This window comes from Myotis nattereri (assembly GCF_964212035.1).
Source record: "Myotis nattereri genome assembly, chromosome: 16".
In the NCBI taxonomy this organism is placed as follows: Eukaryota; Metazoa; Chordata; class Mammalia; order Chiroptera; family Vespertilionidae; genus Myotis; species Myotis nattereri.
In genome coordinates, this window is record NC_138091.1 from 49505742 (window position 1) to 49520602 (window position 14861).

The window sequence follows — 14861 nt, forward strand, 5'->3', positions numbered from 1 at the left end:
CCCTTCAGTGTGGCTCTTCCGCAAAATACTGACTCTTCCACAAAATACAGACTTCTGTGTATGGGCCACAAAGTTTCAATTGCACTGTATGTGCGTGCCCACACGTGGTATTTTGTGGAAGAGCCACACTGAAGGGGCCAAAGAGCCGCCTGTGGCTCGCGAGCCACGGTTTGCCGACCATGGGGATAGATACCTAAAGACATCACAGTTGAATTGTCAAAGCCAAAGACAGAAAGCAGCAGGAGAAAAACAACTCATCATACAAAGAAATCCTGAATAAGATCTAGAGCTGACTTCTCACCAGAAACCATGGAGACCAACAGGCAGCGTGATGACACATTCAAAGTGCTTGGAGAGAGATTTAGAATAAGTGTTTCATCTGAAATTGCTCTTAGAAAATAGGATACAATGAGGGCTATGAGCCTTGGGTAGAAGAAAATGGGCTGTTTTTAATATCAAGGCAAAATTGGCAATGGAGGTAACAAAAGTGACAGGGATGCACTTCACCTTAATATATTCTTGTCCAAGAATGGCCTTAATCATGAAACCCCACATGTTGTAATCATGTTATTGAATGATATTATTGGAATGGTGTCTTCTTTTTTTTTAGTTTTTTATTTATTGATCTTTAGAGAGAAGAGGAATGAGAGAAAGAGAGAGGTGTTGTTCCACTTATTTTTATGCATTCATTGGTTGATTTTTGTATGTGCCCTGACTAGGGATCCATCCTGCAATCTTGGTGTATTGAGATGATGATCTAAGCAACTGAGATACTCAGCCAGGGCCTGGAATGGTGTCTTCTTGAACAATATACTAAACCAGGTGTTATGAATACACTTACATGATCATTTTCATGCATTTTATTTACCTGGTTCATCAACAGTTGATTTTCCTTCTAGTTTCAGGAACACCTCATTCAAGGTTGTCATTGAAACACCATAATTCTCAATTCCCAGGTCAGGACAGAGATCAAGATTCTCATAAAGTTCTAAAAAACACATACACAATAGCAAATCAAAATAAGCATAGTGCATCAATTAGAATATAATATTTCCCACTGTAGATAAAAGTCTAGTTATTGTTACCTCATGTTTTAAATACCTGAACACATTGTATGCTCTTAATGTTAGTTACAGTAATTATCATTGATATTGTTTTTATGAATAACATTTATGTACTTCATTTCTTGATATTCTTATACATTACCTGGAAATTTATTTGTTCTTTCCAAGGGCAATATATAGACAAGTTTTCCTTCACTTTTTGCTGATAATTTGGCATCAGGGATGTGCTTTGTAACAATGGATGTTATTTTTTCTTGAACACACATTTCATTCAACTGCAAACTGGTGATAAAAAATAGATCTGTGTTATCTAACATTGTCTCCAATTGTATGAAGAAAATTACTTGTCTCTAGGAGACAAAGAAAAATCACATAAAATCTAATGCAAGAAATAGGTCACCCAAACATGAAATAAAAGGTAAAAAAAAATCAGATTATATAGAGTGCCAACCTCCTAAAGTGAAAGATTTAACTACAATAATGTTAAGCATCTTATCTTTGAATCAATCAATAATAACAGAATATGTTACTATCTAAAAATAGTAATAAAAATAAAGTGAAGAGGATGGACAGGAGAGAAAGAACAAGAGGGAAGAGGAGGAGCCAGGGGAAAGAGAAGAAACAAGGAGTCTGCTTAAGAGACTGTTAGAACCCTGGGTGAGAGATGATGAGGTTGTGAAATACAATGTCAGTCAAGAAAGTTCCCTTAATACATACCTTTCTTACCAAATAATGTGTTGTGGATATATTTTCTATCACATTTATCTAAACTTTTTTGTTATCCTATATCCTTTTTAAAAAATATTTTTATTGATTAAGTTATTACATATGTGTCCTTATACCCACATTATCCCCCCTTTATCTTATATTCTCAATCTCTAAAATCTGCCAACCAATAACTCATATACTCATACTATATACTCCATATATCTGTATCTGTATAACTCTATCTCTAATCTCTCTCTATATCTGGCTATACATCTCCTTATTTTTAGTTGTGTATATGTGTATATGTGTATACATCAACATCTGTATATAATAATCAAAGGTTTCCTTGTGTGCTGTGATGTGTTGCTCCAAGCATCATGTCTTGAATTAGCCCATTTCTCATTCTCCAGCCTCCTCAAGTGGCCATACCTTAAGTGATACCCAATCCCCCATTTCTTCTTTAGAAACAGACTTGAGCCTGCACACTTCAGCTTCCCTTTGGAGAGAAACACTTTCCTGTCTGAAAGGGAAGAAGCAAAGAAGAAAGTTTGTTAGAAGGTTGACTGTTCTTTCCCCCCAAAAGATAGGTCATTGTCTGCGTGATCCAACTCTAATTCAGGAGCTTCTATATTTTCACATACAGGGCTTCATAAAAACTCATTGAAATAGACACATTTTAATCTTATTTATCTACTTTAGACTGTTGTTTTCCCTTCCAGCCAGTCAGAGAGGTTATGCGGATAAATCTTTGAATATAGAGAATCATCACGTTATACATTTTAATGGACCAAACATCAAAATTGTTTGAATATTTCAAGTTGATTTCCTTCAATTTTGAGTAAAAGGACCAACCAATGCCTTTGAATATAGCCTCTTCCTTCAAAATAAGTGAGTTTCCTGGCAGATTGTACCTCCATGTAATCAAAGGATACAAAATCCGAGGACATACATAGAAGTGGTTGGGAGTAAGACTCTTGGGCCAGTTCATATCATTACCAGCTGTTCCAATGGCTGGATAGAGCTGGGTGACCAGGTTACAAAAAACAGCTGCTGAGCATATAATCAATCCATATTTCCCAACTCTCATCAAGTCTTCATCATGACACTTAAAGGAAACCAGTACTTACCAGCCAGGATGTCAGCTTCGTCCATGAACTGGGTACTGAACACGATCACACGGTCCATTTTCCGCTCCTTCAGCAAGTTCCACACTTGATGCCTTGAAAAGGGATCCAACCCAGCAGTTGGTTCATCCAATAGGAAAATCTACAGTGGAGGGGTGTATATAAAAGGATCTTTCCATAAAGTATATAGTTCTTCCAGAAAACACGTTGAAACCATGTTATTTATATTTCAAAGATCATTGTGGTTAGGATTTTGTTTTTATATATAATGTCCCATCATAAATATTTTATCACAGGTGTCCTTTGCAAATAAAAGGTTGGAACTACTATGGAAAGTTTTAATTTTAAAAATTTTAATCCATCTCTAAATTTCATCTTATTTACCTGAGGATCTCCTAAAATGGCAATCCCAAAAGTGAGTTTTCTTTTCTGTCCACCACTTAAGTTTTGAGCAAGGACGTCTTCAATACTGTCCATTTGCAACTCCAGCACAACTCTTTGTATCTAACCAAATGACAACATTTGTGTCACGTACAAGATTCCTTTCTGTTTTTATTTTTACATTGATAAATACAAGGCAGGAAAGTGTAATGGTTAAAAGCATGCATTCTTAGCCAGATTGACTAGATTTGAATACCACTCCACATTAACTAGCTGCATAGTCCTGGTCAAGTTACTTGCTCTCTTAAACCTCAGTTTCCACATATGTAAAATGGGAGTAATAATAGCACCTATCTTATAGAGTTGTTATGGGAAATAAATGAATTAGTATATTTCAAGTTAAGGATAATGGTTGGCATATAAATTATACATAAATGTTAGATAACCATTTAACTCAGATAAATACCTAAATTAGATTTTTTTGTTCAACTTTCATACAACTTTGCTCAAAGATAATTTAATGAAAGCATAAGAACTCAGTGCAAATAGACTTAACCCTCTCGTTTTGACCAATACATTAGTTCTGATATCTTTATGTACCTCTTGTTCCACTTCCTGTGATGGAATCCCTTTTATTTTAGCAAAGAGTCTGAGATTTTCTCTTACAGTGAGGTAGTCAAATTGCACATTGGACTGTGGGCAAATTCCAGTGAGCTTGCTGATATTTTCTAGGTCAGCCATTTCTGAAAGTTTATTACTATACACAGTGACGGAACCTATAACAAAGATTAAAAGTTAACATCAGATTATACTTAAGATATTTTTCTAAATGAAAAACCACTACAGAGTTATTTATTACATTCTAGATAATATGGTTTTATCTTCAAGGTTTATACAACTCAGGTATTGTGAACTTCCATTTTAGTTGTGAGGTGTATGGGGTGGGAGAAAGGTCCCTTCTGCAGTTTTTTCCATTAAAATGTAGTCTGCTTATTCTCCCCTCATAGTTAGGTGTGGTGCTATGATAAAGGGAATTTTAGCAGATGTGATATAAGAAGGGATTGCGAAGTGTCTCCACCCTGGGGTTGCCCTCTCTTTGCTTCTGGAGTCATGGGCATCACTGGATGAAGAATCCCTAACTAGATTCCTGGGGGATGTAGAAAGAGAGGTGCTGTGGTCTTAACTAGAGCCCCACATGTGTAAATAAGGCTATGCTAAAGCGTTCAGCCCCAGCTATTTGAATCCAGACAGAAAAACCACCAGCCAACCCACAGAGTAATGAGAAATAAGCAAACATTTTTTATTTTAAGCTATTAGCTTTGGGAATGCTTGTTGTACAGCAAAAGCTAACAGATACAAGTTGGAATGCCAAAGGACCATGTAAATAATGATCATGAAATAATCAAGTTCCATATATACCCATTAAGTATTGCATACCTCTATAGAATACTATAAATAAACTTCCGTTTTTCCCTGGTAATCTGTGTTTGTGATTAATGCTCACAAGAACTTATTATTATTATTTTTAAATATATTTTATTGATTTTTTTACAGAGAGGAGGGGAAAGGCATAGAGAGTTAGAAACATTGATGAGAGAGAAACATCGATCAGCTGCCTCCTGACCCCTTCCCTCCCAATGGGGCTGTGCCTGCAACCAAGGTACATGCCCCTGACTGGAATCGAACCTGGAACCTTTCAGTCCGCAGGCCGACGCTCTATCCACTGAGCCAAACCAGCTAGGGCAATAACTTATTATTAACAGCTGATTTATTTGTCAGCCTGACTTTGGGGGAGAACAACCCTCTTACCTTTGGTGGGAACAGATAACCCACTAAGAATGTTCAATAGTGTTGATTTTCCAGCTCCACTGTGACCAAGTATTGCAGTGATTTGGCCTTCATATATGTCAAATGCCAGATCTAGGAAGAAAAAAGAAAAGGAAAGACGGCTGGGAGAAAGGAAGGAAGGAAAACAGGTAGGGAGGTAGGAAAAATACTACAAATTTATTGTGGAGCTAAAATTTGTCTTTTTATTTCCTTGAATGGCCATGTTTTCTATATATTAATATATTAGGTTGTTAAACTCAAAGTAAAAAAAAAATATGCTTTTATAAATTTATATGTGCATTCCATTTTGAAAATTTGAAATTATTTGTTTTAAAACCAAGAAACATCTTATACGCTTAAGTTCATTGATATTGCCTGCTATATGGCAGGTGAATGTTAATATTTATAGACTAAATGTTAATTTAGGCAATAAATGATAGATTAATAGTTCAGTAAATTGTTATGTGGATAAAAATCCTTTCATATATATGACATTTTTGCACAAAATAACAATAGCAATATCTACAATAGCTTTAGAATTACCGAAGAAAAATTTGAGTTTGTAGAAAACAACCCAGAATAGCTTTAGGCTACCTCAGTATGAGACTGTATATCTCTCAAAGACATATATAATTTGAAAACACAATCAATTTTTTCTTTTATATAGTAGAAGTAATTGTTAGAAAGGAAATTTTATCAAATGGCTAAATAACTAAGTTCACATCTGAAATACCACCAGTAATTGTTCACCAATAGCAAAAACAAGAGTGAAAATCAGAAAATTATTCCTATATAATAAAAGGCTAATATGCAAATAGACTGAACGGCAGAACAACTGTTTGCATTGACGCACACTGACCACCAGGGGGCAGGGGCTCAACGCAGGAGCTGCCCCTGGTGGTCAGTACACTCCCACAGGGGGAGCACTGCTCAGCCACAAGCCAGGCTCAAGGCTGGCAAGCTTAGGGCAGTGGTGGGAGCCTCTTCAGCCTCCGCTGCAGCTCTAAGGATGTCCAACTGAGGGTGCAGGATGGGCTGAAGGACCCGAGGGTGCACAAATTTTGTGCACCAGGCCTCTAGTATCAGTTTAATAACTAAATAGTACCTTTCAAAGCTTCTATTTTATCAGGCTTTCCTTTATATTCTTTTGTAACATTTCTGATTCTAAAAAGAAAAAGAAAAAGAGGTTTCAAGTTATGACAATTTTCTTCAGTTGGTAATTCTAGGTTTGGTTGACATGGTTTATGAATCTGCCCCCTTCAGTACATAGAAAAGCTGGGAATTTACTCTCTGGAAATCATGCTTGTGTGTGAGAATCAACAAAGGTATTTTCCCCCAGCCTTGGCTGCACACTAGCTTCACCTGGGAAGTTTTTTAAAAATATATTTTATTGATTTCAGAGAAGAAGGGAGAGGGAGTGAAAGATAGAAACATCAATGATGAGAGAGAATCATTGATTATCTGCCTCTTGTACCCCCCGCACTGGAGATTGAGCCCGTAACTTGGGCATGTACCCTGACTGGGAATAGAGCCATGACCTTCTGGTTCATAGATCAGCATTCAACCACAGAGCCACGCAGGCTGGGACACCTGCCAAGTTTTAAAGTTTCCCTATGCTTGGAACACATCACCAGATAATATTATTCCAACGACTGAGGTGGAACCTTACATTACTATAGAAAACCAGGATCATCTCTAAACTGCAAAGCCAAAGAAGCTAGACCAAGAGGTAACACAGGCATCCATTCCTGAAGGGCTCATTGTGAACTACTGACTCAGGCTGGAGATACTTTTGGTTAATTTGAGTCAAGGTCAGGGTGGAGTAAGGGAGAGAGGCAAAGATCATAATAGTGAGAGCAGTGGGTTTTACAGTCCTACCCACCTGGTTCACCCCAGCTAGAACATTTAGAAGCTGTTACCTTAGCCAATGTACATATTCTGGGTAAATTTTGGCTTTTGTAACCTAATAATTTGGAGTGCTTTAGGGCTGTATTGAAGGATGAGTAAAATATTTCATCTTGCATGCATAGTGCTTGGTTCTTGGTAAGTATTCAGTAAACATCAGATGATATTGGTTTATGATGATGATTATGGTAATAGAAAGGAATGGAATTAGCATGCTGGGTGCTATAATAGATCTGGAATCCTAGGCATTTTAACTATTTTATTTTATCAGGTACATATCCATAAACTGAATCAAATTTACATTTCTTATTTTGTCATCTATTCATCAAACAATCCAGGTTCCATTCATATTGAACTGTTTAGATTTTCTCATTTCTGTTTTAATCCCATTTTACCATCAATCTACATAGTTCTTATTGTTGAGTGAGCTGCTAAAGAGATAGAAAAATTAAACATATAAACACATCAACTAAAGTCATTGTTTTGCTCCCAGTTGATCTGCTGGAGGTTAAACCTAGTTTGGGTCACATGAAAAATATAAGTATGGAAGATAAATATGGGACAGATTAAAATAAAAAATAAAATAGTTCTAGAAGCTCAGTAGTCTGGAGTAATCTGAGACAGTTCATAGAAGACTGACATATATGATGGACATGGATGAATAAAATTTGAATAGTCAGGGATGTTGAGAAATTTCTTCCTAATTTTTTATTTGAAAATAAAAGTTACTAGCACGGAACAAAGCACATTCTAAAAGGCACTTCTCCCTCAATTCCCTTTGTGACTATCTCTAGGTCTTCTCTTCCTTCCTCTTCTCTACTCTTTCATCTTCTTTGAAAGGGCAATAAATAGAAAAGAGAAGTTTAAAAAATTGTGAGAGAAAAATAGGGAATATAATAAACAAGATGGGAGCAATGTGTGAATAAATGAGTCCAGGCAAAGAAAAGAGTGAGGTTGAGGCTCAGGTCGGAGAAGACAACAGATAGAAGATTAAGAATCCAGATGAGTGTTTTGTCAAATTATCTTTGTGGGTGAAATCTCAGTTTGTATTTAATGTAAATGTCAATATTATAAGACAAAAAAAGGTAAAGGAATTTTTTTCAGCTTGAAGTGGGAAGTGATGAATGTAGCATGGATGAGGCTCAATGGGAGCCATCTATAGAGCCACTAGAGAGAACCTGGCTTCTTTCAGGTGTGAACTACTAGCTCCTCATTCTTTGGCCTGTTCTCCATCTGCATCCTTGTTACCTGATGGCTTCTTTCCCATGGAATTCTGGAGACACTGGTTCAAAAGAGTCATTAGATGAAGGATCAGAACATATTTCATCTTCAAGGGCCACATGATCAGCATTATGTTGTCGTGACCAAAATGAGGACTTCAGGAAAAAGAAGGGTGAATATTGATGTCCATATTCATCTATGTGGCCAGGAGACAGATTCTGGGTCAATCACCACGTTAAGGGAGAGAGTCACCCCAATGCAGCATAGCAATGTAACCTTTCTGCCAATAAACTTGAAACATGGTCAACACAAAAAAATACATGTTTGGATATATGTAGCTTCTTAAGGAGAAAAAAAGATCACTAAGATATCTCTCTATTATAATTATTGTTCCTCTGGGAAGAACTGAAGCTGTGACTTTAAAAAATTCTGGAGGAACTTAAATAAATGTTAAGACTCTTTTTAACCTCAAGAACATCAGATATTGCAAGACAAATGCAAGATAGGTCGGGCATGCTGAACTCTATCAACACTGGCAAAGGAGGAAGAACTTGAGGACTGACTATTGCATATAAAACAACAAATATTGCAAGAGAAGATTGATTAGGATTTAACAAAAGTAATTGACGGAATGATAGAGAATGGGGCAAGAGAACTTATTGAAATTGAACACAGAGTGGAATTTCAAAAGCTAATCTGTATTTATGCCTTATCTCAACTCCAAATTATAACATTGCTCTGAAACAAATTTATGATCTGCATTAAGAATGCATTATCCATGAACCTCTTTCTGGAAATGAATCCACAGTATATTTGCATTTAATTATCTCTTCTGTTTTCTGATATGTTAATGGACATTATGAAATGGAAGAATTATTTTTCTCTAATATTCTGCAACTGGCTTCCACTGTAAGATTGATGGGTTTTCAAACTTCTGTGTACTTTTCACATGTTCAGGCATTCATCCACGCAATAAATATATACCGACCACTCCCTACATACCTGTCGTAGGTATATTATTAGTTAGTACCCATCTTTTCTCCTGGATTAGGAAGCCTAGCAAATAAAAGCATGTAGCTTAATTGAATACATTCTGCCATGAGATTTATTAATACATGATTCTATCATTTTATCTAGTTAATTTTCCTTTCTCACATTGATACTTCTTATCTTTAAAAGAATTTCTAACAAAGTCAACTTGTTTAAATTCAGGATTAAACTCAGTCTTTTCTTTCTTTTTTTTTTTTGAGAGAGAGAGAGTGGGAGGGGGGAGAGAGAGAGATAGAAACATTGATGGGAGAGAAACATCAATCAGCTGCCTCCTACTACTGGGGTTCAAGCCCACAACTCAGCCAAGTGCCATGACAGGGAATCAAACCAGTGACCTCTTGGTTCTTGGGTTGATATTCAACCACTGAGCCATACCAGGCTAAATTCAGTCTTAATGAATGGATGGTACAACTAATTCCAACTCTATAATAAATGTATGAGCCAAAAAGTGTAGATCCTGACATCTATTTTTCTGGGCTCTTCTAGAAGGCAGAGGTAGTCCTTGTTCTTGAGGGATTACCTAAAACAGCATGATCAAGTTACTGCTTCAAGACCATGTTGTGTGTTTTCAGTCTCACTCCCTTCCCTTCTTCCCTTTCTACCAGTGTTTAGTCACTGGTGACATTTTTACCCACTCAGTGTGTTTATGCCATTAGTGACTTTCATAATTTTTCCAGCTTTACTGAGGTACGATCAACAAATAAAAATTATATACACTGAGTGGCCAGATTATTGTGACCACCCCATCAGTACTTCGTTGGACCACATTTTGCCTTCAATACTGCGGCAATTCTTCTTGGCATTGACTCCAGGAGATGTTGAAAGTTGATGCGAGGAATCTGACACCATGCCTGATGAAGAGCACTGTCCAGTTCTGTGAGATTTGATGGTTGTGGAACCAGCTGCCTGATGGCTCTTTTAACTTCGTCCCACAAATGCTCAATTGGATTGAGATCTGGTGATTGTGGGGGCCACCTAAGCAAGGTAAAGTCTCCCTCATGTTCTTGAAACCACTCCTGCACAATACGAGCACCATGGCATAGCTCACTGTCTTGTTGGAAGAAGTCATCTCCATTGGGATACGCCATCAACATGATAGGATGAACTTGATCAGCAACGATACTTAGGTATGTTGTGCTATTCAGACGTTGTTCCACACAAATTAAAGGGCCCAAATCATGCCAGGGAAACATGCCCCAAACCATAACACTGCCCCCACCAGCTTGAAGGGTTGTACTCATGCATGTGGGGTGCATGCTTTCATGCTGTTTCCGCCAAATTCTCACTCTGCCATCTGCATGATGCAACTGGAAACATGATTCATCGGACCACATGACTTTTCTCCAATGCTCGACTGTCCAATCCTTGTGTTCTGTGCGAATTGGAGACTTTTTATCTTGGTAACTGCAGACAGCAAAGGTGTTCGAACAGGCCTTCGGCTTCCATATCCCATAGGATGCAGTGTACGGCTAATTTGCCTACAAACGTCAGGTGGTCATAATAATCTGGCCACTCAGTGTATATATTTAAGGTGCTCAATGTGATGTTCTGTGAAATAATGACTGGGGGTGGGTGGGTAGAGACTGGGGGGGATAAAGAGTGGGGGGACCAAAAGGGGGTGAAATGGGAGCTATCTATAATACTATCAACAATAAAAACTATATTAAAAATAAAGTGGAAAAACCTGAAAAAAATGATCATCATCAAGCTAATTAACATATCCATCACTTCACATCATTTCTATTTCTGTGTGTGTGTGTGTGTGTGTGTCTGTGTGTATTGAAAGAACACTTGAGATCTAGCTTAGCAAATGTCAAGCATAAAATACATTATTACTAACTATAGTTACCATGATGTAAATTAGATCTCCAGAACTTCATCTTATAAATAAAAACGTGTACCCCGTAACCAATATCTCTCCTTTCTCCACTCACCCCTGTCCCAAAACCCTGGTAACCAGCATTTGACTCTCTGTTACTGTTAGTTTAACATTTTTTAGATTCCATGTATAAGTGAGATGCAGTATTTGTCTTTCTGTGTCTGAATATTTCACTTAGCATAATGCCCTCTACGCTCATCCACCCATGTTGTTGTAAATGGCAACATTTCTTTCTTTCTTTTTTAAAGGCTGGATAATATTGCATGGTAGATAGATAGATAGATAGATAGATAGATAGATAGATAGATAGATAGACAGACATACAGACAGCACATTTTCTTTATCTATTCACCCACTGATGAACACTTAGGTTGTTTCCATATCCATATCTTGGCTACTCTGAATAATGTTTCAATGACCATGGGAGTACAGATATCTCTTTGAGATAGTGATTTTATTTCCTTTGGATATATACTCAAGTATATAAATGGATTAAATGTATAATAAAGGCCCTTGGTGTTCTGTTTGGAATGGGAAATGCAGAGGTGACACAGCCCCTGCCTTTCATTATAAACGGAGGAAGGAAAAATGCAGCAGTATTTCAGCTGCAAGTACTTACTAAGTCCCTGGCATGCACCAGGCACTGAGGTGGGTGCTTGGGGTTTATCTGGGAACAAAACAGAGCCCTGCTTTTGTGGCACTCATATTCTTTTGTGTTGCAGGTTGATAAAAATGAGGATTGATCACCTATTGACTTTCCAATTGTGAAACTATGCGGAGATCTTTTTGAAAGAGTGGTGCCCTGGTCCCACCACTGATAAAATGAATTATAATCTCTTGGAGTTGAGCTGGGCTTAGAAGGTTTTTCAAGATCCCCAGGTGGTTCTGATGTACAGCCAGGGCTCAGAACCACTGAGCTAAATAGTTAGACAAAGCAGCTATAAATTTCCATGACTAAGTACCTAGCCAGACCCACTTAGGAACTAGCTTCCTAAGCATCTCTTAAAAAAGAAACAAGCCACACACAGAGTAGAGTGAAGTTCAGACACAGGCTCATCGTTCTATAAGCAATATTCAGGCTTTAGTTCTGACCAGTCAAAACAGCCCGAGAGAAATAAAGAACTGATTTTGTCACTGACAATAACCTTGCTGACTTCAATGACCTTGATGCACAAGATAGTTCTTTAAATAGAAACAACACGTGTTAGGAGATTCATTATAGGAAAGGAAATTATTTAAATGATGTTTGATTTTAATCATGTTACTACTCACTTGGCAAAATTTTTTCAAAATAAATCGTCAATGCCAGGTAGAGGAAAATATCAAAAACCAACATAAAATGCGTTGCTATTATTTGACTTGAGTAGTTTGAAAAAGAAGGAAATGCATTGGAATTCACATCATAGTCCACACGTAAAAGCTGAAAATTAAAAGGAAATTAATTAAGGGAAATTAGGCTTATGATAAATGTTAAAACAGGTTTAGCATAAAAAATAAAATATGCCACTCTTTGCCCCATACCGGGAATACAAGTTGAATAAAACTGACTACTTTACTCTCAAATCTATTGGAAAGCATGCGCACGGGAACAACTACAATGCAAGTTTAAAATATGTTCCCAGTGAAATGGGAGTGTTAGGAGGAGGTAGAGGAGTATGGGAAAAGATGACATTTGAGATCTGCCTTCAATAAATCTTTTCCAAATAGAACATGGAAGGAAGGTGTGGTGTTCTTTGAAAATGTCTCCTGAGAGAAGTCATGCTCTTGGAAAGATCGCTGGTGTGTTGAAGAAGAACGAGTGTGTTGGTCTATAATGTTCAAGCTAATGAGTACTTTATAGCAAGCAGTCCTTGTGTTCAGCACTAAATAACGGGCCTGTAATGAGTGACATGACCATTAATTGGAAGAATGGCAAAGTAAGTTCAATGAGAGAATCCGATCAAGAGAACAGACATTTTATGAATAGAAATGTAATTTACTAAATGCATTTTTAAGGTCTTTTTAACTTTGACTTTTCTTTTCTTGAATGGTTTCTACAATCATGCGTGTTGTTCAATAACTAAGTCAAAATATGAACTGGAAGACTTATTTAGTATTAGATTTGTGACATCTTGTCCATATTTAATTGGCTGCCAAAAATAACACTCCAAGAATTATATATTGGCCTTCCATTTTTTCACTCACCTATAGTTTATTTTACTGGGCTAAGTGCTGCGAAAGCTTTTAAAACCTCACAAATAGTCTTTATTAGGATTTTATACCTTACAATACTGAGCATAGAGATGACTACAGACAGTTAAATTCCAGAGAGGAGACAAACATAGGGTTCATACACAGCAAAATAATAGTTTATTTTTTATTGAAATATAATTTATTTTATTTTATAGTCTCGTGTTCTGAGATTTGAGTTGCTCCTATAACTCAGTGCATAGAGCATTCTAATTGTTGTGTTTAGGTGATTATTATGCCTAATCTCACCAGGATGCAGTGTGTAGACACTTATCTATGCTTGCATAGCAAATGTAACAAAAATTTAACATGTCAATGTTTGATTTTTAATAAAGTAAATAATGTGATACCAAAACCAAAATCCCAGAGAAGAAAGACGGTTCACAAATGCCATTAATAAGTAATTAGATGGCTTCTCACCTGGGTCATTCCAAGCATGAAGGCAAAGGGGCTGAGAAAACCCAATATCCACTCCAAGGATGCAGGAAGATGCCTGTACAAGACCGTGAATCCTAGACTCCCCCAAAAGACAGTGAGAAGGAACATGACCAGGCCAGTGAGGAATGGTTTCTTTATCAAGACGCTCATTAGAAAAGCCAAAGCTATCTACAGGGAGAGAAGACTAGGTTGGTTTATGTTTCTCTATAAATTATTCCTAACAGAATAACATAAGAAATCGAATATATAAAATTAGCATTATGTTAATAGTCTATGTATAAAATACAAAAAGATGATCTGAAATTTGCACAAACTGGCACTACAGGTCACATACCAGTCTACAGACTTTCCTATGCAAACAGAGCAGGCAGGGAAGAAAAGGGTTATGTAGAACAACAACCTATTTGAAAACCAACACTTAATCTTGTCAGATGGGAAAAAGTGTAATTCACCAACTCACCAAAGACAATCCATAGAGGAAAAAGAGAGTGAAGACCACCATGAAGCCAGTCCAAATGACAAATTGGATAGATTTTATAATAAGCACCAATAAAAGGGTAGTGATGAAGATGAAACCAGCATAGAGCAAACCCCAGGAGAGCCTAATGTGGAAATAAAATGTTATTTTAGTATTTCATGTTACATTGGAAAGGAACTACGGTGGATTCAAACATGCCTGGAAGAGCTCAACTTGTGACATTTTAAATTCCAATTACCCAGCCCCTATATACCATCCTGTTCTGCCAGTTTGCTCCCTCAAGTATATCCATCATACCTGATCTCCAAAAGGGCTTCTGATCCCTGACCTCTTTTTTTCCCCTTTCAACCTCACCCTGGCTTGCATTCCCCTTCTGGCCTAGGCATTGTCATTTATCACTTCTACCACACTCTTTCCTGTAGACTCAGTGGCCATCCCCCAGGACCCCTGCTTTGCAATCACCCCAAAAACCCAAACCTGATATTCTCTCTTCTAGGTGCATAGTAACCCCTAAACTCAGCCTCACAAGCATTCCACTAAGGACAAAGTATCCCATT

The 14861-nt window shown here is 37.2% G+C and overlaps 1 protein-coding gene across 1 annotated transcript in view; it reads right to left on the reverse strand.

Annotated features, from left to right (window-relative positions):
- The window catches only part of LOC308532426 (ABC-type organic anion transporter ABCA8-like), a 54284-nt gene that overhangs the window by 23948 nt on the left and 15475 nt on the right, over positions 1-14861 (reverse strand). The window contains exons 7-18 of the mRNA XM_081109874.1: positions 14287-14428; positions 13809-13994; positions 12432-12579; positions 8258-8426; positions 6210-6268; positions 5087-5197; positions 3878-4053; positions 3281-3400; positions 2900-3038; positions 2202-2292; positions 1207-1346; positions 869-988 (exon numbers count right to left, since the gene is read on the reverse strand). Of these exons, the coding sequence (XP_080966000.1) occupies positions 869-988; positions 1207-1346; positions 2202-2292; positions 2900-3038; positions 3281-3400; positions 3878-4053; positions 5087-5197; positions 6210-6268; positions 8258-8426; positions 12432-12579; positions 13809-13994; positions 14287-14428 (1601 nt within the window). The remainder of the gene's footprint in view (positions 1-868; positions 989-1206; positions 1347-2201; positions 2293-2899; positions 3039-3280; positions 3401-3877; positions 4054-5086; positions 5198-6209; positions 6269-8257; positions 8427-12431; positions 12580-13808; positions 13995-14286; positions 14429-14861) is intronic.